General features: G+C 45.3%; 1 protein-coding gene across 1 annotated transcript in view; it reads right to left on the bottom strand.

Moving 5' to 3' along the window:
* Positions 1-23,050, bottom strand: part of Clstn2 (calsyntenin 2) — a 556,633-nt gene extending 533,583 nt beyond the window's left edge. The window contains exon 1 of the mRNA XM_051206591.1: positions 22,591-23,050. Within this exon, the coding sequence (XP_051062548.1) occupies positions 22,591-22,705 (115 nt within the window). The 5' untranslated portion in view covers positions 22,706-23,050. The remainder of the gene's footprint in view (positions 1-22,590) is intronic.
* Positions 23,051-24,583: the final 1,533 nt, after the last annotated feature.

The following is a 24,583-nucleotide window of genomic DNA, read 5'->3' as shown; positions in this document are numbered from 1 at the left end:
CCATTTATCAACTCGCTGTCCCGAAGGACAAAGCAGGTCAGTTTCCATTGAAGAGAAGTGAGGCAACCAGCTGCCATGAGCCAGAGATGCGGGCTGTGGGTAAAGTTGAGACACCTGGAAGACCATTGGGGAAACGCCTTTCCTCTCAAAGAAAAGTTAAAGGAGAAAGAAATAAAGTCATCACAAAAACTATTTGAGGGCCAGGAAGAGAACTCCATAGGTAAAAAACGCTTGCTACAAAGCTTGAGGACCTACTTTAAAACAAACAAACAAACCTGAGTGTGGTAGGGTAGCACGCATCTGCAACCTCAGCATCCCCAAGGCAAGGCTGGAGGCATAGACTCCAAAACCGCCCTGGAGACTGCAAGCCAGCTACAGTGAGTGCACAACACAGCAACAGAAACAAGAGAGACCCTGATAGCCAGACACATGGCATGACACACATGCACCAGCACTTGCACACACATCATACACACATACACAAAAAACTGTATTTTCCTGTACACACACATCATACAAAAGAAAATTATTATTCACACATACATAACACACACACACACACACACACACACACACAAATGCTTTAGACAGCTTGATCTTAAGGAGCTCTTATGTAAGTCATCACAACTACCATGAGTGGATCAATCCCACAGGCAGATCACACCCAGAAGTCTGCATAACACAGATCTCCCCCATATCCCTAGCCCTAATACTCTTCACCACTCTTCTTCGAATTTTCATGAACTTTGGATGGCAGAACTTTGCCAAAGATGACCCATCTGCAGTTGGCCACTCAAAGTTATTTATACTCGATGCCTGGATGCTATGAGTCTCTGCATTAACGTCTATCCACTGCAAAAAAGAAGCTTCTCTCACAAAAGTAGGGAGCAGCAAAAAATCTAGGATAGAAACATAAATATGTAGATGGAGTTTGAGAGCATGACAATTTAGCAAAGCAACACAGTAAGGTGCTTGTGTGTACACATACACACACACACACATGCTGAGATACACAGGGTACTATAAACCATGAAAATCGGTGAATCTCTGCTCTCGGGTGAGGAAAACATAAGGAGTATGAACTCACAAGCCTCCCCTAGTAACATCAACCAAACCTGCTTACAGTGATACTATGTCTGTCCACCTGTTCACTCTCACAAGTGCTGAGCTCCTACTGTATGCCAAGTGCTGTGTTTGGGGAGTGGTGTTCGGGGTGGTCAGGGGCAAGCGCCTACCAAGTATTTGGCTTAGCAGCCGGACAAAAAGCTCTCACAAAGTGGCTCTTTGATGAGCTGGACTGGCTGAGAAGTGTAGAAACATGCCCATGGTCACAGCACTGAATGTAACACTGTCAACAGACAAGCATCAGAAAACTTGGATCGATGTGATGAGTAATTCCAAGCAGAAACCCCAGAGAACAGTAAAGAAAGAATAGCCAGGGACAACTCTACTTTTTGCCCATCTTCCATTCCCCAAATAGCCCCAAATGCTGGGATACAGGGCCCCCAAGACAAATCATATGTGACATAGTCTCACTTCTCCCTGCCCACTACTTACTGCCTCCCTCCTCCCATATCAGCAAGGAATACAGGAGAGAAGATAGCAATGTGATTGGCAGAGGGAGAGCAGATCTTTTAATTATGAAATACTATAATTAGGAAGTGGAATCCAACCAGAATGATCAAACCAAAAACCAAAAAAAAAAAAAAAAAAAAAAAAAAAAAAAAGGCCTACATCTGCTCTTCTGAGAGAAACAGGGAAGGGGTCTGAAAATATCTGAAGTGGAGCTCGGGCTGCAGCTCTGTCCATGAGCACAACCCCTGACTCCCAGCAGAATGTAAGTGAGTGGCGAGGAAGCAGCCTCCAGCCCCGTCCTAGTTCTCTTTGAATAGAGAAGTTGTGAATTTCTCAATAAAATTATTATATATATATATTATATATGTAATATATGATATATATATATATATATCAATAACAATACTAATACATCCATGCTTCATCAGAATTGTGAATCCTGGTAACAAAAGATTCCAGGCAGCTTAACACAGATACTATTCAACACACACAGTCCATTCCTAAGTATTCATCTGAGGGAATAAACAACACATACACTAATGCCTTGCACATGAGTGTTTACAGCAACCCAAGTATCCATCAATCAAATGCCATCCACGCATCTATATGGTGGAATACTAGTCACTACTTAAACTGTGAGTCGAAGTATCAGTGGGTGAGTCTCTTATGCTAAGTAAAAGAAGCCAAACCCCCCCCCCAAAAAAAGAAGCATATGCTGTATATTTTGTGTGTGTGTGTGTGTGTGTGTGTGTGTGTGTGTGTGTGTGTATTTCTCCCTAGGGAGTGCCAACTAATTCATAATGAGACAACAGATCAATGTTTGCCTGTATGGTAGGGAGTAGCATGAAGGAAGACAGCAAGAAAGAAATCACAAAAAAAGAATGTGGAAGGTGATGAATTTGTTCTTTGTCTTATTTGTGATTATGGCTTTAGGGGTGTGTATGATGCCAACGGTGAGAAAAAAAAAAACTCTACCTTCTAAATAGGGGCTGTTTGCTGTGTTCTAGCTATAACTGTTAGGAAAATGCTAGTAGAGAATGTTCTAAAAGGCTGTTCCCAGGAATATAAATTGATGGCTCGCTCTTAGAAAGCAGTTTGGCTTTTCTGTGATACTACTTTTAAAACTGTATCCTAGAGACATAAAATGAGATACAGCAGTTTCACTCCTGGATCATTTATAATGGTGGGAAAAAGCTAGGAAACACTAATGTATCTGATGAAAAAAAAAAAAGCCTTATCCCAATAAATCATGGTACCTCACATACTGAAATATTATGCAGCCACTAAAGGCCATGCTTATGAGAAGCTTTTAATAACCTGGAAAAATACTTATGTGATAATGCCAACTGGAAAGCACCAAGATATAAATTGTATATATGGTATGAATTGAATTATGTAAAATTATGCACAGAAAAAATCTCTGAAATATCTTTAGGATTATTTCTGAGTGATAGAGGGTATGGGTGATTTTTAATCTCAGTGAAAATCTTAAAATGTTTCTATTTAAAATGTATTTTCCTTAATTTTCTACAATAAGACTGTATTTTTAAATTGCGAAATAAATAAGCTATCTTCAAGGAACTATAATTTTTCTTGTTCCTTGAAAAAGCAGGCTCTTCCAAGGCAAAGAAGCAGATTGCATTTCTGCAATGCTCGCATCTGTGAGGATGTTGGGAAGATACCTCCACATGGTCCAGTCTGTAACTTGAACCCCCATTCCTTTTCTTTCCCACTTTTAAAGCGCCTAGAGACTCAATGATTGACAGCACACATTATCATCTCACTGTTGTGTATGTTTTGTTTATATCTGCTTATATCCACATTTCATGGCGAGGCCCCAAAGGCAAAGGATAGATCTTCCCTTTGCTTCTGCTGCACAGCTCGCATTTCTACCTTGCCACGGGATCCAAGAAAGACATCAGGACACGCACAAAACAACAATGATGTGTTTTATGGGTTTTTTCCTTTGTTTTTGGAGACAGGATCTCTTTGTGTGGTCCTGGCTATCCTGTAAATCACTCTGTAGAACAGGCTGTCCTCAAACCCATAGAGATATGTTGTGATGTTTTTGATCTTTTATCTTTGGGGAGGCCCACCACTCAGCTCCCAAATAAATCTATTACTTATGAATGCCCTGACTTGGCTTGTTTCTAGCCAGCTTTTCTTATCTTAAATTATCCCAACTACCTTTTTCTCTGGGCCTTTATCTTTCTCCTCTGTAAATCCTACTTTCACTCTTAATCTGTGGCTGGCTGGGCGGCTGAGTGGCTGGGTGGCTGAGTGGCTGGGTGGCTGGGTGGCTGGGTGGCTGGATGGCTGAGTGGCTGGGTGGCTGAGTGGCTGGGTAGCTGGCTGGGTGGCTGGGTGGGTGGCTGGATAGCTGGGTGGCTGGGTGGCTGGATGGCTGGGTGGCTGGGTAGCTGGGTGGCTGAGTGGCTGGGTGGGTGGCTGGGTAGCTGGGTGGGTGGCTGGGTGGCTGGGTAGCTGGGTGGCTGAGTGGCTGGGTGGGTGGCTGGGTGGCTGGGTAGCTGGGTGGCTGAGTGGCTGGGTAGATGGCTGGGTGGCTGGGTGGCTGAGTGGCTGAGATGCTGGGTGGCTGGGTAGCTGGGTGGCTGGGGGGTGGCTGGGTATCTGGATGGCTGAGTGGCTGGGTGGGTGGGTGGCTGAGATGCTGGCTGGCTGGGTAGCTGGGTGGCTGGCTGGGTGGCTGGGTTGCTGAGTGGCTGGGTGGCTGGGTGGCTGGGTGGCTGGGTGGCTGGGTGGCTGGGTGGCTGGGTGGCTGGGTGGCTGGGTGGCTGAGTGGCTGGCCCCTCATGTCTTCCCCTTGCTCTCTCATGGCTCCTCCTCTTGTCTTCCTTATTTCTCTTGCTATTTACACTCTGTGCCTGCCAACCCCACCTACCCTTGCTCCTGCCTCACTATTGACCATTCAACTCTTTATTAGGACCTAGGTGTTTTAGACAGGCAAAGACAGCTTCACAGAGTTAAACAAATGCAGCAAAAACAAAAGTCACACACCTTAAAATAATATTCTACACAGAGATCTGCCTGCCTGTCTCCTGAGTGCTGGGATTAAAGGCATGTGCCATCACCACCTAGCATGTTGTATTTTTACAATAACCATCCCCATCTCTTGTACCACAACCTGGGCTATGTGAATGAGTGCCTGGGCTGGTGGTTCTTTGGCTCTGTTTTTGAAGAAGAGGATAAGGGCAGAGCACAGGCATGCTGAGACTGACCTCAGGAGTCTCCTGACTTGTCTGTTTGAACAGCTGAAAACCCTGGGGCTCTGTGGTCACTCCACAGCCTGTGAGCTTTCCTCATATGCTCTTCATGTGCTGTCAGGGTCCAAGTCAAGGATTTGTCAATTTCTATTCAGTAATTTCTAGAAAAATAAATTGCTAGAGAAATGACTATGAATCTTGTTCTGCATTCTCTATTACACACACACACACACACACACACACACACACACAAAAGACTTTTCAGTTTTTCTTTGTTAACATTACTTTTTATTTATTCTTTGTGTTTTTTTACATCATGCATCTCGATCCATTCACCTACCCGTCCTTTCTTATCTGCCCTCTGTCCTTGTAACCTCCCCCACAAAATAAAATAAAATTTAAGGAATTTTTAGTATTTCAAGACTTGCCATTCTGTTAAAAAGTGTGCCTCAGTTAGGGTTACTATTGCTATGTTGAAACACCACAACCAAAAACAACTTGGGGAAGGCAGGGTTTATTTGGCTTGCACTTCCACACCCATGGGCCATCACTGAAGGGAGTCCTGATAGGAACTCAAACAGGGCAGGAACCTGGAGACAAGAATTGATGCAGAAGCCATGGGGGATGCTGCGTACTGGTGTGCTCCCATGGCCTGCTTGGTGTGTTTTCTTATGGAATTCAGTACCACCAGCCCAGGGATGGCATCACCCACAATGGGCTAGAAACTCCCACATCAATCACTAATTAAGAAAATGCCCTACTGGCTTGCCTATAGCCCAGTCTTATGGGGGTGTTTTCTAAATTTCCATTCTTTTATATATAAATGTACACTGTGCCACAGAGAAAATTAATCACTGAAATAGAGGAAGGGAAAACATAGGTTGCAGAAAGCTCAGGCTAGGAAGAAAATGAAACAACCCAACTCATTCAACGCCTCCTAGAAAAGTGACAGAGGTATAATAAATGCAACAGTGGCTGAGAATCCCCACAAAGAGTGGCTTACAACATCCCTGGGCTTCACTGGTAGGCTACTGGGAGACTATAGTGTTCTGGTGGTCATAACCCTGTGAATGGTCAACCCTTCATACAGAATACATACAGATTAAGCAAAAGCTGTACTGACCAGTCTCAAGTAAGAGTTGATCCTGGGCATTCCTCCTAAAGGAAAGTGAGAAGCTTGGGGACCCTCTTATAATGGTCCTGAGACAGAATGCCTAAGGATGTTGCTGCTCGATAAGGGGCACTGGCCCAGCTCTTGTAACTCAGGACCATGGGCCCCAAAGATATAGAGTCCCTCTCCTCCCTAGGACTTAAAATTGAAGTTCTTACAAGAAGGCTGTCTGATGGGCCAATCAGGCCCCCAAGTTAAAAAAGAAGAAAAGAAACACTGTATGAACTCTTCCAGAGATGTGTGCACATTAAAGATGGAGAAACTTCATTTTAAAAGGTATGAGTGTTAAGAGACTTCTCTTCCTAGTGTTTGGGATCTAGAAGAGAGTAGGGTGAAGGGTGAGGGACCCAGGTTCCTGCAAGGGGAGGAAGTGAGGCTTCTTAGGAAAGGGAACACCTGCTTGTGCCCCAAGTTCTAAGTAGCAGGTGTAACAGAGGCAAGGCTGGGGGTCTGGGCAGTCCTGGAGCGCCCTGCCCAGAGTGAGCATCTCCTGTTGCCATCACCTCCACCAACCTTGGCTCCAGCTTCACTCCCAGTCTGTACTGTGCTCCTGCACAACATTATCATTTAATACTTTAATCTGTCATCTTGTTGGTTTGTCTATCAAAACTCAGATCAACCTGAGGACAAAGAATTGTCTTTCAAATACACAACATTCACTGAAGCATATGCTTCAAGCAGTCTGCTAAACCCAGAAGGAGGGAGGCAGGAGGATTATGAAACAGACACAGCCTTGGTGACTTTAAGTTCAGGAGATGATAGCCTAGCCTGAATAGCTCCTGGGGAGGGGGGCGAAAAAAGAAAAAAGAGAGGCATTTACCAGCAAAAATAAAGTATGTATTTATTTAATTAAGATTTTTAGTGTTTCAGGGAATCCCATTACTGGTGAATGACAAGCAGCATTGTGCTCAGAGTTTTTGTCATGTAAATGTTGCATTTATGCATCAGCTTTAACCTGTCAGCCATTCACAATATTCTTTAGAGAGCCTCTGCCTGCTTCATGGTTATTGCTTTTAGCCTGAAAACAGGAAAAAGGAGAGTCCATTGCAACTGGGACATCCCTTTAGTAGACCTTCTGCGTTGCGATTTCAAAACCAATACTTCAACAATAAACCAGAACAAAATCTCCTCCAGAGAGTAGGATGTGAATGACAATGCTTTCCCTGTTCTCCCTGACACCCAGCGCCAGCAGGTGACTATAACAAGACAATCACCATCAAAGGGATGGAGGCCTCCCCAGCCCTCATTTCTAAGGCACTCAAATTGTGCAGGAGAGGAACATAAAAAATACACACTCTTGCTGTCAGTAAGTACAGAATAGAGTTGGAAGCATGACTAATCACACACACACACACACACACACACACACACACACACACACACACACGGAAACAAAATGTATAAACACATCACCTCATTAGAGGCTGCATATAACAGCTGGGCAAAAAGCAAGGGCTCTGAAGTCAGTGATCAGGATTCACATACTGGAACCATTACTTAAGGACTCACTGAAGAGCTCTCAACTATACCAAGATATAAACCTCACAGAGTTCTCATGGGGTTGACATGTAAGTATATAGAACATAACCACCTATAGTACAGTGCTCTTTGAGTTAGCTGCAGGGCAGGTTGAATGCAACTTGGCAAAGTAGAGTAACTGTCTTCACAATCTTACACCCATGACACTATGCTTCTCTCCAGCCCTCGGGTCTTCCCAGAAGTCTCTTTACAGATACAGAGACTCTCATAGGGAATATTCAGGATTTTTTTTCTTCAGGAAATGAGCATCTCTGTCTCCTAGTCCTTTCTTGAGGAATAAAGGCCACTTTGGATAAGATCAAAGTGTGGTACAATAACTCAAGCAAGGACAGACATACTTAAGGTGAGAAGGTCCTTGCTCTAGCTGCCTTAAGAAAGGATCCAGTCAAGTCCACAGGAGAATGTGCAGATTCAGTTTGTGTGGTGGAGCTCTGAGCTTCCAGGCAAGAGGGGTCATTATCCTTTGTTTTCATGCATTCAGGTAGCCAAACCATACATGGAGGCCATCACAGGACCTAGCTAGTTTTCCCAGTAATGTCCAGCCCTTGAGATACCCATCCCGACCATCTGAAGATACATCGAGATAGTCTCAACCTCCAGTCAGGTTCACAGACATCACAGATCAGAGGCAAACTATTATTCCCAACCCATCTCTAAGCCCTGAACCATAGATCTATGAACATAAGAAAGATGTTGCTGCTCAGTTATCAACAGATAACTACAGTACCAGCCTCTTATAATCCCAGCTCTATAACCTTGAACTTATTTTACAGCTTCTTCTTAGGCTAAGATTTATTGTGCCCATCTCCGAGATGAGAACATGAGTCTGGAGCAGTTCTGTAACAGCTTTCAAATAATATAATCCAGATCCAGATCCACTTCACATACCATGCACCACCAATTACCCAGAATTAAGAGAATGTTTCAAATGATCAGATGTTGAACTCAGTTCCAGCAATTCGTATTTGCATATATTTTATGTGCCAGTAACACTCATCTCTGAAACTAAAGTCATTTATTTGTCTTTCCAAAATTGTGTGTGTGTGTGTGTGTGTACATACACATACATATATATACATACATACATACATACATACATACATACACATAATCTCTGTGAGCTGGCCATGATATGAGACTAAGCTGATAGGTTAATTCACATCAAGCTACACCTGTGACAATAGGTTAGCATATCTAGTTTTTCAGAGAAAGGTCAAAATTTTTATTAGTGACGGTTTCAGTGCCTTGCCTGCAATATTTAAACAGCCATAATAATTCAGACCAGTGAGTGCTAGAGGCAGGGAGTGGGGGATTTCAGTTCTGTGGGCTGTTCCATACTGGCAAGGGAAATGCTCATGACAGACCTAACTGCTTCACAAATTCACCGATAGGTGATCTGAGAAAATACTGAGAATAGAGACTCAAAAAATCTGGCTGTGACCAAGGGTGCCAGATGTTTCCCCAGACACGTGGATTTTGTGGATACAGGAACCAGGCCTGGTTCAACTCTTCTCACAGCCAAAGGGGGCCTCCATAGCCCAGACATGGTGACAGGAACTGGGGAATACCTGTCCTCAAGGAGCCTTCTGAAGACTGGGAATAGAGGAGAGTTTCCACTACCTCTGGGCCCTGTGTCTGCATCAGCTGCGGATCACTACACAGTACATTTGTTCCAACGAAGTCTTCCAGGCCCAGATGGTATGAAGGCGGGTTCTAAGTCCTGCACATGGACACTGAGAGTTCCCAGAAGTCATATACAGATCTCTAAATGTCCCACAAAGCCTCATAGCTGCCAAGCAAGTCTGGCCGAATGTCTGAAGGCACTGAGTGTTCCAGTCTTGATGGATTTGGCTCACACAATTCGGAGAGGTACAACAAGGACACTCTGTGTAAATGGATCCCTTGTTCAGGCTCTCTTGATTAGTGTTCCCTCAAAACCAGACTCTGAAACTAGGCTCCAGTACAGACTTGGTGGGGTAGGGTGGGGCAGTGATCTCGGGGAAGATGAGAAAGGGAGTATGAAAGTGATACAGGAAGAGAAAAGAGCCAGTTAGCCCACAGGCAGCTAGGACTGGGTCCCTCAGATGTCCTCTACCTTCAGGGAAAGGGGTGGGGGTAGGGTGGAGTAAGGATTTGCCATCTCTTGGTAGCCACTGCTAAAGACAGGTTCTAGGAATGGAAATTTCCTAGAACTTGTGATCTGCCCTGCCTGCAAGTAGAGAATGGCAGTGGCCACAGAGAACCCATGAGTAAAATACTGAATCTGTTTGAATTTGGGCTGCAGACACAAGCAGAAGAGAGATGGAGAGGCACTGATAGGAGCTGTTACAGCCACCTTATGTGGTGGTAGCAGAGACCTGTCTGTCTCCATACACATGCATCTTATGTCTTGGCGTCTAGCAACCTGCGCCTCATTGAACCTAATACAAAGGCATTCAACAGAGGAAGTCGAAATGAAGGTACAGCATATCCTGAAGCTCACTCCCTCTGCCAGGAGGAGGCTCCAGCTCCTAAGCCACTGCTAGCAGGTTCTCCCTGACTCAACACCACTCTATTCTCACAGCTCAGCACAGTGAGGTTGGTGATAGGACCAACTTCCTCATCCTCAACTGGCTATAGGTGAAATATGGGGCCATTTCCAACCTGTTTCATGATATAAGGAGGTCTAGGAACACTCAGAGTTACATGAAAAGAGAAAAGCCTAGTACCCCATAAAACTACCCAGCACAGGACTGCCTGTATGAGATCCCCAACCTTAACCACTGCCCAGTACTGCCATATTGAGAGCTTAGTGCTCATTTTGAGCAATATGTACTTGGAAGTGGCTGGCATATATGCTGAATCCAAAGAGATGCTAAAATAACACACCCTAACCATGTGTTTTACTCTTCAAAATTGTTATTTGATGTACTTTTGTCTGCTGTCAAGTATTTAATAACCCCATGCTTTCGATGCCATGATTGTGTGTGTATGTGTGTGTCGGGGGGGGGGGTGATTTCAACTATTGCTGGGGAATCAGGAAGTAAATACTTCAGAAAATTTAAAAGAATCCCTTTCTAAATATACTGCAGGTCTTCAAGAAGAAACCAATGTGGCAGTTTTGGGTTGGGAGGTGCAACCTCAGGAGGAAGTATTTGGTAAGTCAAGGCAGAGGGGTAGGCGTAAGACTCCAACCTGCCACCCCCACCCCCCACCTCCCACCCCAGCTTTTCTTCTTACACACACGGGCTGTGAGGGAGCTTCCAGGAAAGCCATCTTGAAATTCATAGCTCATCGTCTACCATAATTGAAAATATGGTGATGCATAAGAAATGATGTTGACTTTGGAATCAGAATGTCAACCAGGTCTTTTCATTTCAAAACTACATACATCCCTTGGTGGCCCAAAGTTACTGTTAGACTGAAATCTTTATAAACTCAACTCCAAGTCAAATATTACAGAACTACCAAATGTCACCAAGCCACTTTGTGAGAGAATGTACTATTCCCCCATTAAATCAATCCATTTGATTGCATTTTCATCTCTAAGTTGCAGAATCTCTCTTTGGCAATATAGTCCCTTCTTTAGCAATATTTCAGCTATATGGGGAAGGGGAAGGAATCTTTAGTCCCAGCACTTCAGAGGCTGAGGTATTTTTGGCCCTACCACACTGTTGAGCTCCTCTTTCCCAATGGATGGTAACCACCTAAATGTATTCCAGGCAGGTTCACATACTCTACTTTTGGTTACAGACATAGTTCAAATCATTTCGGTCTTCTAACTGACCCAAAGGAGTCACCATAACCAAAGGTGTTAGGCACACTGTGGCCGGCCAGCCCCACTTAACACTTTCTGTGTGAAAAGGACAGCTGTAGAGAAGCAGGGGTTTCTGTATTGAACCAGGCTAAGAAATATTCTCTGTGTCATTGAGCTAAATGGTGCTCTGGTATAGGCTTGAAGGGCTCTGCCACCAAGGTGTGCCCTGCATGACTTAGAGGCAGCTATCCCACTGATGACTGCCAACTTTCACATTTGCCATTCATATTCGCATCACTGAAGAAGCCCCTAAGCAGCCAGGCTTTGGTGGTGCACGCCTTCCATCCCAGCACTCGGGAGGCAGAGGCAGTGGATCTCTGTGAGTTCAAGGCCAACCTGATCTACAGACCTAGTCCCAGGACAGGTTCCAAAGCAATACAGAGAAACCCTGTCTCAAAAAACAAAAGGAGGAGGAGAAGAAGGAAGAGAAGGAGGAGAAGAAGAAGAAGTAGGAGAAGGGGGAGGAGGAAGAGGAGAAAGAGGAGAAGGAGGAAAAGGAGGAAGAGGAGGAGAAGGAGGAGAAGAAGTCCATAAGCAACTGCAAGCAGCTTCACTACTAAAAACATCCAAGTTTTCCAGTCAAGTTTTCACCTGTTATATAAGTTTGGGAAGGGGACAGGCCTCATAAAAATCTCCTGGAGGCTTCAGAGCCTGTGAGCATCCTGAGCCTGTGAACATCCCAAGCCTGTGAGCATCCTGAGCCTGTGAGCATCACAAGCTTGTGAGCACACTCAGCACTGTGAGCATCCTGAGCCTGTGAGCACAGTCAGCACTGTGAGCATCACAATCCTGTGAGCATCCTGCACACTGTGAGCACCCTCAGCATTGTGAGCATCCTGCACACTGTGAGCATTCTGAGCCTATGAGCATCCTGAGCAATGAGTTTCCCCTCTCCTTCCCTGAGGGGATGTTCATAGACCTTATCTCATAAGAGACTCAAGCAAGTGACCACAGCTTTTTGCAGCATTTTGGAGAGAGCTAAACAACATCTGGTAAAGTCAACCTGTTTCACTTGGCCACCCACTGGTAGAATTTTCCTGTCCCACTGACAGTCCCCAGAAAGGACATATTTACAGAGGTTGTATACATTTTAAAGCTGTTTCTACTTGTGAGCGTATATGAAATCCATCTTTGCTATCTGGTGGAGGAGTTAGAGGTGAGAACCTGGCACCTGTGCCTGAACATCTGCACCTGGGCTGTACTATTCTCTTTTTGACAGCAGCCACACCAAAGCAGGTGAGCTACATGTCCTTCGTGTCGCTCTAACAGAGCCTGAGTCTTCTGTTCTAAGAACTGAGGCTCGCATGTTTCTTGTCTTGTTCAGACTGTTACCAGAAACGCTTCCCCAGTTGTAAAAGTCACATTACCACCTTCGTATACTTCATGACATTAGCACCTGGATATTAGACACCTGGATGTGTTGGCGCCTATTGAATTCACAGTGACTCACAACGCATCACTGTTGAATTCACAGCAAACATCTACTTCCTCTCTTCCTTTAGCACAGGCAGGCCAAAGCATTTGCACACTGGAATGTATATTACTACACACTGTTTCCTTTTATTCCTGTATATTTCAGCTGAGGGATTATATTGACTTGTTGACTTATTTATGTATTTTTTTAAATGTCTGTATATTTAATTTCAGGATAATGGTGTCACTACAAAATATGTGTGGTTGAAAAAAGTGACTCTTGGTTCTAAGATCCTTTCTGCTTACTTCCTATTACATACTCTAAAACTAGTAAAGCCTGCATGATCAGTGCCCCAGCCTTGATATCCCCAGGTCAATGATGTCCTCATTTACCAGAGTTGTGGAAAGAGAGGTGCCCTAGATGGGTCCAGATCTAGCCCACATGAGGAGTACTAGGATTAACTAGAGAACAACTCTGGTTAAACCATGGATACCAGGAATCTCCCCTCCACTGTAAGCCACATATCTAGCCCACATTTCTAGCTACTGTCCTCTAGGAGCAATTCCTCCTAATGTCAGCCTCGGAAGTTCTGGGCTTTGATTTGACTGAGGAAAATAGCATTTCCCTGTGCATAAAATCATGCTTTACTGCTCAGACTTGAACTAGCATATCCTTAGATCCCAAAGTAAATGTTCTGGTCTCAGAGATATTCCTATTTGTGCATTTCTATGGACTATATACACAACCTGGAAAGCTCAGCCAGAAATCAGCACCTCCCTCTGATCCCTGATGCCCCAGTCGTGGGCTTAGAAATTCACAGACCTCATTGCAAGCAGCCATCCTACTTTAATTGATAACAAAGCTTTTTCCAATTAAGAACCTCATCCTTGCTTCTACGTACACGTGCATCCAATATTACAAATTGCAAATCGTTTCTAACGATCTGTTTGGAAAGCAGGCGTGCTTTATCCACTTAGAATGTATACAGTCTGGGGATTAATAGAATGCTGACTGAAACAAGGAGGATTCAAGGGACAACATGGGAGAACATCAGATCTGCAGAGGTAGATATTTAAACTCAGTTCTCACCGGTGCGTGACAGACAATGTTCTTCAGTGGTATATGATGTTCTGTGCTACAAAGAACAAGATGGAGCTCGGGGTGACATGACTCCACTGGTGGTTAATTTACAAAAGACACTGAGGTTCACACACTGAATGGCAAATGCTGAGGACCAGGACAGATTGCTATGTTGAGGCGGAAGTGCTGAGAGTTACACTGAAGCCAAGCCCCGTGCTTCAAAGTTTCCAGAAACTGCCTTGGTCCAGAAAAGACGGAACACGACGGTTGTCTGCATCCTCCCACAGCCACAGAAACTTCTAAGACAAGATTTTCTTCTGTTGGAAAACAACTCTGAAAAGACACTTACGGCCACCACAGTTGGCATTCAGCACGGGCAAGAGCCTTGTTCCTAAGGACAGGCAGCCAGACACTGCCAACCTATAGACCCTGGGATGGGTCCCAAGATTTGGGCATAGAAGCTGCTATTACTTGAATGTGGTTTAGACACAAAAGACACCTGCCCGTCTCCTATATCCACCTGAACCACCCTAGGTGGTTCACCATTGCAGCATTACCATGTGAAATGTAGACCCCCAAAGACAGCAAGATGAGAGCAGTATCACGTACCACTTGCCAAGGTCAGAGACGTTTTCTTCCTGATGAGATAATGAAGTAGACCACAAGGATGCCAATGTCTTGTAGTCTTGGGTCCAGAGCATGGCAACTCCAAATTTTCTATATAGGAGGCCATGTGAGCCAGGTGATATGGTGTAAAGATGATGCTCATAGAAAACCCCTTTCTTTGGTAAGATTGGCTTGTTCTGTTCAGTGAACATGCCACATATTTAGAACATCCCTTTATTCACATTGTCCAATTGCTTGAGAACACATATCATAAAGCTGTCCCGGTGACAATTCTAGTCATTATTGGTGGTGTGTTAGGGGATGGCTCCCAGGAAGGAGCCCTTGGTGCAACCAAGGATAAAAAGAGAGAGAGTGTTGGATACAGGCAGACAAATATGTTGCAGGATGGAGAGGGTGGGAATGGAGAAATATTGAGCATTGAGGCACTGATTGTACAGCCTATGGTAATCTTCAGGGTCAAAATGGTGGGACTTGGATTTTCTGGGAGGATTCCAGGAAAAGCTACACCTTCATAGAACGATCTTGGGCCATTTCCTCCCTCTCATTACATTCCTAAAGGAGAATTATTCCAAGGGAGCTGCAATTAAATTTCTAGAAGAGAAGAGTGAAGATGAGGCAGAGGATTGTTCAAAGGGAAAAAGGATAGAAGTGTAATTAAAAACAAACTTTATTCACTGCATCTAATTAAAACATATATATATCTGTATATACATATATGTGTGTGTATATATATACATATATATCCAAAATGTCCTAACTATAATTCTTGTTATTAATCAAGAAATGGCTATCCTGACATTGCTGCTGATGTTAAAGTAACGCATAAATAATTGGCTTTCCTTTGGGAATAAAAATAAAACAGTATGAACAATAAGAAGAAAGCCAGGCAGATGGACCACGCCTTGGTCGTAGCATTCTTTCACTTTGGTTATGAATACTCTTAGCCCCCTTTTCTGTTCTAAATGAGAACCCACATTGCTACAAACAAGAAATACCCAGAAGGAACTGGAAATACAACTGAAAATGTCATGCACTACAAAGGCAGCCTTCACCCTTTTCTAGCAGCCTGTAAGCCTCCCGAGAAGTAGCTTGGCTTTCAGGTCTTGGCTCTCCCAGATGGTGGCATAGAGAGAAATAGCTGGGGCAATGTGACGTCGAGAGAGATGAAGTGAGACCCTGGGACTGACTATGTGGGCTTCATCGTCCTTGCATGTTGTCTGAAAGAAACAAGTCTGTGATTTCCTAACTTCCGATGAATGGAAGAGAATCCTCCACACTCCGAAATTGCTCCCTCTCCCCTTAATTTCATGTCTAGTCATGAGTGGTCCATCCTTGTAGGTTACTAATTCTCTTAGTAGGTTTGGCACCATTAGTTACAAGGCAGGCCATTAGATGAGACTTACTGCATTTCAAAGTAGCAATATTTGTGCACTGTAGTCTGAATCCATCCCTAAGAAAGTACTGTTTAGGTCTGAGAACTTGAAGTACAAAAAGAGTTGGAGAAATGAACTGCCACCAAACCCATATGCACTCAACCTGGGAAAATGCTTAGTCCTTCCCACAAAGCACTTCATTCCCTTTCTTTCCCCATGAGCATATCTGTCTTCAGAAGCCTCTACTATGACAGAAAGACTTCCAAACACATAAACCCTGTGGAAGATGAGGTAATCCTAGTGTTAAGCTATAGCTTGAGAAACAAGTGTGGAGCTCAATAGAAGTAGTCCTCTTCCTCCCAGTAATTGAAAGAATGGAAATCTTGCCTCTCTCCACAGCACACTGAAGGAGAAACCAGGAGCATGAAGGTTAAGCCTCCATCAGCTCCTGTTTCTTCTCCACTGACATCTCAGTGTCTTGATCAAGAGTCCATCCTCTGAATGCAGATAGTCAAGTACAGGGAATGACAGAGAATCAGCAGCCTGAGAAAAGACAACAGGATACTCACATAGAGCCTGAAGCTGTGATTACCTGGACCCATTTGAACAGACCCTGTCCCTCACCAAACCTAGAGTTGATGGGATTTACCTTACTCAATAAACCAGAAATTCCTTTGCAACATTTGGCCTGAGAATGAGACAGAAGTATCTCTGGCTCCAGATACAGGGTGCTAAGTGGTTCCTGGCAGCAGGCGTGAGAAATCGTGAATACCTACCCATGTTCTCAAGCTATGCAAATCCAGAGAAACTGCTGCTGCAAAGGAATCATAAATAACACATCTGAAGGCTAGGACTTCAATATTTCTGAAGGGTTTCCTTTCTCCTCCCTTCCAACTTTGATATATGTACTTACTTATCAAGGGTCTGGGGAGGGTTAATTGAATTAATATATGTAAAGTGCTTTAAGTTTTCGGAGAATGCACAATATAAATGGAAGTGTCACTAAAAAGGTTAATCTAATTTACATCTAACACTTTCAGTTCGTGGTGTTAATGAACTATATCCTTTTAGAGAGTGATTAATTTATAGAAATGTGATTATTTTTTCTAATGCTATATATGGGCCAGCTTCTCCTATTACTATATCTAATTTTATAGGAAAACTCAACGTTTTATAAATGAAGATCATAAATCAGAGGCTCCTGTAATGGTTATAGTTCATTAACTACATGGAGACATGCATTAGATTAACATTTATCTGTTTTAATTAATTTGCTGCAATGCAGTAATCCATGATAACTGGAAAATGTACACATCAGCTTGACATAATGTTAACAGTTTTGCTGTTATTTGGCTGAAAATTCTGGGCTTGGCACTGCTGAACTCAGCGTACAGCCATGGGGACCATTAGCAGTGTGGCACGTGCATCAAAGAATGGAGAGGGCCTCCTCACTAAAGTCAAATTTCAGAAAATATAATTAACTGAGTCTATAAGATGAGATGAATGAAGAAAGATCTAAGCCTTTGTTTGGGGGTTTGGAGTCCCAAAGTCCCAAAACAAATTTCTTAAATATGATCACTTTATTTTCTTAGCTACTTTGTCCCTTTAAAGGACAAGCAGAGCTATCTGGATACCTGGGACTTTTGAAGTATAAGATGTTGGCACCATGGAATCCCTCCCTCCCACCCACAGGAAACCAGACACCCAGAGGATCTGAGCCCAGAGACCCTCCCAGCTCATCAGTGAATCCAGAGGACAAGCCAAGGCCTTTCCCTAACACCCCATGGTGATTTTCTAATCAGACTTGAGAGAAGGCTGCATATTTATTTAAGCACATAATAAAACAGACATTGTAGCAAGAGGGTGACAGAGGTCACAAAAATGATGTGCTTTTATTTTAAATTGACAATTTTCACATAACAATTCAATGCAATGACTCCAAAGAACTAAGTCAAAATTTTAGTTGATTAAACATTCTCAGTCATGGCGAGAACAGTGTCTGTAGACTCCCAAGTGCAATTTAAGGTGGCATCTTCAAGGTCTGACTCCTTCACACACCTTAGTGTGTGGTTAGTGTCCTGATCCATCTGCAGGGTTGGGTGTTTTAAACCCTTATAAAGCAGAGGCTGTAAGTTGGTAGGGAAATGGCCAGGTCAAAATCAGGGAGCAGCCTGAGTGCAGGGTTGACTCTAGGAGGACTTTCAAGTGCTTGAATATAGAGCTTAGCAACCGTCTCAACGGGGTGAGTGGCCCATTTCCCTTTAGGAATCCAGTCTTCTATGGAAATAGGAAGATGGCATGAACTTTGAAGGGGGAAATAGGCTAAATAACAGAGGCCACGGCATGAAGTTAGGACCATTCTAACTCCCATCACAGGCATTTGTCTGCCTTCTGCCCTCTCCTGCCTCCTATCTCTGTCTTCCCCACAGCTGGATCCTCTCTTCTACATAGTGTCAGTGGCTTCAATTCAGTCGCTTCCAAGCCCCGCCCATGGTCCTTTCTTAAAACCTAATCTTCTGACGAAACCATTTCCACAGGGTCCAATTAGTGCTGGGCTAAGTAATAAAGAAGAAAACGATAATGAGACTCAAGCTGTCTGTTGGTCATCCAAGTTTGGGTCACCCTCATCCATGTAAATACAAATCATCTCAAATGCTATGAAAGTCATTGATGGAAAGGAACACTTGCGTGCTTTTGAGCACAGCAAGCTGGGAGGCAAGTAGCAGCCCAGCACATGATCTACTTTTATAACCCAAATCACACCGCGTGCTCCTCCTCCAAACACCCGAAGCTCCCACACCTCTGGTGCTTGTACTTAGAGATACACTTGCTTTTTTATGTGTGTACAGCACACTGCCAAGCCTTACTCTCCACTGGCTCTGCATTAAGTTTCAGGCTTGCCATTAGAGATGACAGGTGGTTTCCAAGGCATTCATAGAGCAGTGTTAGGAGGCAGCTTCACAACGTACACCAAACGTGTGTATGTGCATGCATGTTTGTATGTGTAGGTGGTGTTTGCTCATACATGCACTTCCTCATACAAAGAGAAACTAAAAGACCCAGAGACCGAGAGAATCAAGTTTGAGCTGATTGGACAAAGCTATTGAATTTTAAAGACTTCAGAAAAGGAAAACTTAGGTCTTGAATATTATGCCCAGGTGTTTAGAGGGTTGACAGTCAGAGTTATTGGTTTTTGGTTTTCGTGTTGTTATGTTTTTAATGTGTAAGAGACACTAAATCTGAGATAGAAGCTTTCTGAATACTATTCTGACAAGACGTCTGCATCCCTACTTTACAGATATGAAAACTGAGGCTCTGGCAACTAAACACAATTTTACTTTACAGGACAGGAGAAAAATCTAAAATGTCTATGTCAAAAAAAGGGGGGGAAGGAATACCACCTTTGCATGCAAGTGCATACACTAAACCAAACATTGTTGGTTGCCCATCTCACAACTGGAGGCCAGCCCAAGCAAGACAGCAGAGCCCTGAGAGCCTACTACAGATCAACATAGAATCAGGCAAAGAAACACAAGCATGCCTGAGGCAGAGGCATAACTTTCTGGGAAGGGCCTGCCAAGAAGTTTCCTAGAAAAGCCCACACCCACGTCTGACCACATTTGTGTAGTAATGAAAATTAAGCTGAGGAAGACCTTCTAACCATAAGACCAGAGGTGACTAAGGATAACTGCAGGCTAACTCAAGGCTGAGAACTGAGTGGGACCCTGTGTCTCAGTTGGAGAAGTGACTCTATTAAAGCCCTAAACACCACCACCACAGGAGTCCACATCCCCCTCCAGGACAGAGAGGTACTGCAACATATATTGTACAGTATTCAGAGATCTTTAGTCTGTGGATGAAAGGAAGAGGCTGCTTCCTTGAGCCAGAACATTGGTTTCCACAGACACAGGCCTGCTTACAGGCTCACTAGGTGAGACTGTAGCGACTGCTGGTCTATACTCCAGGACTATACTGAATGGCCTGTCTGCTGGGAATCTGGCAGCTAGAAAGAGAATGAACACTGAGCCCTCAAGTTTGTGAGACCACAGAATTTTATTGCATAATCCTTCAGGTGACTGTCTGCATTGTCTTTCTCTTGGATAAGTTGTGGCTTTCCCTAAAATAGGGATGTATACAATGTATACAACCTGGTCTCTTCAAGGAGTCCAAGAAGGGGTGGTCTGTTTTCTTCTCCTATCCTAGGGATAGGGGAGTGAAGAAGCAGATGCTAACTGCCTGACCACTGTGTTATTTCTGATACTGGAACGTGGTTGTACTGAAATTTCTACACTCGGTGAAAACTCCCAACAGTGTCAGCTTCCGGGTCCCCTGCAGCAAGAAGCAAGCCATATGAAGGCAGACACATTGCTCTGCAGACACACCATCTTACAGGAGCACTTGCAAATAGTTGTCCAGAGGCTGTGTAGTACAACTCAGAGGGTGTGTACAACTCAGCTAGGCAACTACATGCAAGCTCCCAGGTGTCTGTCTTCTACCTCTGCACTGGGAGGTGCACTGAAAGAGAAAGCTATCTCTCTCACACAGGCCCTCCTAGTCTTCTCGTTCTTGATGATGGGAATAGAAATGATAGGGACCTGAAAAACAGTCATATCAAAGGCAGGATGTGTTATACAGAAAACACGGTTTTATTGTCCCTCCCAAATATTCCTCAGAGATTATATGATTTAGAAATGCAAACTTCAAGTGCAGTGAAATAAGGAATGTCTGCCCTGTAAATAGCAACTAAACTGTTATTTAAAAAATGTGTCTGCTGAGACCAAATAGTACTTGTCTGAAAATAAAAAATAAATAGCAAATGGTGCTCTTTGCATCCCCCTAGTGGTTATAAGGGGAATGACAAGAAGAATTCAGAGAGGAGCTCCCATCCTCAAGGCTAATAAAACTTACAGTAAAATGACAAACTGCTTGGCATTAAACCTTGAAATTGATATTGAAGAAAATGAAAGGTCTTAGTTATTATACATAATAACTACTTACATGTTATATATATATTAACTAGGATCTACATATAGCTAAGATAGATTTTTTTTTTTTTTACATACTCAAGATCAGTGAAACCCTGCATTATTGTTGATTAGTTTCTCACCCTGGCTTCTGATGTACCATTCTTACCAAACAACTCAGCAACCTGTTGTACACAAGGAGTTCTCTTCCAAAATTACATCTTCCCTAGTCTTCACTTCCTGAGGGCTCCCTACCATCTTGTTTATAAATATGCCACTTTGCAGCAAAGTGATAAATAACCTTGGAAGACAGAAATCTGCCTGCCGATCAAAGGGTCTCTACCTAGAAGTACAGCAAACCATTTGGGCGTTCCTTGTATTTTTATTCATATTTCACCAGAACAACAGAATATTGATTACATTGATCCCTCGATACAGACACCCCTTTACCATACCACTTTTTAAAAGACATTTTCGTAATGGTCTGTCTTGAAAGACGAAAGTCCTTGTTAAGGAAATGATGGGAGGTGAATGGTAGAAAGACACTTGTGCATTAAACTTTTTCCACCAAAAATTAATAAATTTAAACGAATAGAAATACCTCCTGCCTCAAATGTATCACTTACAAATGATAGGAGGGGCAGTTCTCAAAGCCTAGACAAAGCAAATGCCCTGCTCCCCAACTCCAGAGATCAGTCTGCTGTGTGCTCCTCCCCTGATCTGCTAGCAAGCCTCTCAATCAGGCTGTCTCTAGTTGTTAGTCTTTTCCCAACAACGACAAACCCTCTGTCTTCAAAATATCTCCAGGCATAATTCCAAGGACCACATATCCCCCTCACCTTCACCTGGCAGAAACCAAACGCACACCCTCCTCATCAACAGCGCAGAGAATCAACAAGTTACCATTTAGGCCCTTAAAAAACCAAGCGCTCCCTCCTGAAATAGCCAGAACCTTGCCTGAGCCCACCACCATCCACCCCAACCCTGCTCCCGCTTTGCCTCCCAACCTCTGGCTACCGCGTGACCTTCTGTTCCAGACCCACCCTCCACACTCTGCTCCCCAGCAGGCGACCCTCCCAGCGCTCCCAGGCAGCTGTCAAAGTCTGGGGCTCGCCTGCTACTAGGCTGTCCCTGACAGCGCCAGCTTTCATGAGAATCTTGGAGGGTTGAAGAGGTCAAGATCAATTAGAAAGACCAGAGAAGAGCTCCGGACTTGGAGACTTGGACCTCCAGAGTGTGAGTGGCAATAAGGACCATCACATCCCGCGCTTCTTCGGACTCTGCCCATCATGAGGGTGTGCGTTCCCAGGGGAGCCAGAGCCCGCGCTGCGGAGCGCCCGGGTGAGGGTGCGGGCAAGGCTTTCAGAAACCTACAAGTTCCCACGCTATTCCCAAGCTGGAGTACCAGTCTATCTCGGCTCATTCCTCTGAAGATGCCCCTGGTTCTTACCCGCAGGGCAGCAGCAGACAGACACCTGTCCCCCCCACCCCCTTGCTCTTCTCTCCCGGTCCAGCCATGCCGGGCGCTGCTCCAAGCATCCCTGAGCCGAGTCCGCGATGCTCCCACCCCAGCACACAGGGCCCCCAAAGTTCTCTGCACTCCATAGACCTCTCCTTCTCCTTGGCGCCAGGACCCCGCCCAGAGATTGGGCCGGAAAACCTCAGGGGTCCACAGCTAAGGGCGCTGACTTCGGGGACCCTACGCGCAGAAACCGAAGCCGCCACAAGAAAGGGTGAGTACTGCACGCGTTAAGTCCGCGGTCTGCACCCTCGAGCCCGCCCTGCCTACCTCCCTCCCAGAGAAGAAGAAACTTCCCCAGCACCCACCTTTCGCCGCGAGGAGGCGGCGCCGCCGGCTGTCCCCGCCGTCGCCACTGCCGCCGCCGCTCCCCACGCCCAGCGCCAGCAGGAGCGGCACCAAGCACAGCCTCCCCGGCAGCATCCTCGCCGCCTGAGCCGCCACCGAGCTGCCGCCGCCGCCGCCTACCGCTCGCGCCGGCCTCGCCTGCGGGTGTCCGCCGGTGCCCGCCGCGCCGCGGGTCGCCTCGCTCTAGCTGCTGGGTGCGCTTCAGGCGTCGGCGCCCGCCCTCGCCCTCTGCCTCCGCTGCCCTCCGCCGCGCCACTCGCTCGCCAGCTACAGCAGCACTCTGGCGCGGACCCTAAGCGGCTCAGGCGCTCACCCCGGGACGGCCCGTGACGTCACGGAGGGAGGGAGGTGGCTCGTGCATATTCATGAGACGCGGACACTGGCGCGGGGTTGCGAGCTCCCGCGCCTCGCAGCTCTGGCCCCCAACTTTCCACAGCCATTCCCAATGCCACCCACTCGCCTGATCCCACTCAGTCAGGTGCTGGCTCCCGAAGGACCCTAGGGGGTGGCTCCAGGGAGCCTTAGGGCCTGGCGTACCCTGCGGCTCCCCAAACTGCGGCTGAGTGTACCATGAGCTCCTCCACAAAGTGATCACCCGCGGCCTGAGGATCTTTTGTAGAGACGCAGGATACCCTATCCTGGTGCGTCCCGGCGGAGGGGACAGGATGCTGTCTCTGCGGGCCCTGCCCTTGGCTGTGGTCTAGGGATGGACGCTCTATGCTGCCTGGTCTGGGGAGGGCGCCAGGCGCTCACTTAGAGCTGCAAAGCTCCAGTGCCTCTAGGAGTTGTAGGGCAAAGATCGCCTAGCACCTGCGTGGCAATGCCAGGCTCTGCACCATCTCAGCTACTGTTCAGAGTCTAGGACTAGCTAAGTCAGAAAAGGCAACCTTCAGTCTGCAGTGGCAACCACATTCAAACTTCCCCCTCAGAAGTTGCAACCTTTTTGCCACTGCATCTGCGAGAGCATGCCATGCCTTCTTAAATTTCATGGGCACTGGAGGAGTTCATACTGTTCTCTATACCCTCAACCACACTCAGGCTTCAAAAGGACTAAGACTGTTCCCAGCAAAATCAACTAATGGCTCAGAATAAGTCCCTGCCTGTATTTCCACAGATGTGATATTTTCTCACAATTCAAGGGTCAGATGTAGTTGCGAAAGGAAGTAAATAGAAAAACACAGAAACAAACAAAATTATTCCTTTATTCATCATTCATTCAAGACATTTCCTGAGCGCTGAACATATTGTGAATACTAGGTTAGGCAATGAAGGGCAGAAGAGTTTTGTCAGTCCCTCTCTGAGAAGCCAAAGAAAGGGATGGAAGCAGTTAAGAGTCCACATGTTACGGTCCTGCACATTCTTTATGTTGCTCGATATGAGCCTATACAAATTAATTAGCCAAATGTGTATATTGCAACAGTGGCTAAACAGTATCTCATAATTAATAAGTGTGGCTTAGAGCACACAACTAAGCCATAAAAAGCATTAGGAGCCTTGTGCTGCCCAACTTCCCTGTGTGGTCCTGGCTCACACCCAGGGCCCTGACCTAGTGAAAGCAGACACTTCAACATTTGAGGTAACAAGAGGTGCCTGTGAACAGCTTCGAATTCTGGTGGCTGCACGGGGTCTCAGAGCACTCTATACTCTTCACCTGCAGGTGCCCTTGAGTCCACCATGCAATACCCGGGCAATGGTTCTCATTTCATATGGGTGGAAATGGCGACTTGGGAAAGTTAGGTCGCTGTGTTGCCTGAGATCAGAGCTGGCAAGTGTCAAGCCAGCGTCAAGACCTGACCCTTCTCAGATTTTAAAATCTTAATCCATAAAAAATGACCTGCAGAAGAGGGTGCTAACGTGAAGTCAGAGAAGTCAGCAGACAAGAAGTGTAAAGTTGACTAGTTTTCTTTCATTCGTGTTCCATCCAGTTCGGCTGATATTTTTACTCCCCTAGTT

Source organism: Phodopus roborovskii, unplaced genomic scaffold, assembly GCF_943737965.1.
Source record: "Phodopus roborovskii unplaced genomic scaffold, PHOROB, whole genome shotgun sequence".
Lineage (NCBI taxonomy): Eukaryota > Metazoa > Chordata > Mammalia > Rodentia > Cricetidae > Phodopus > Phodopus roborovskii.
This window is presented reverse-complemented; position numbering and strand designations above follow the sequence as displayed.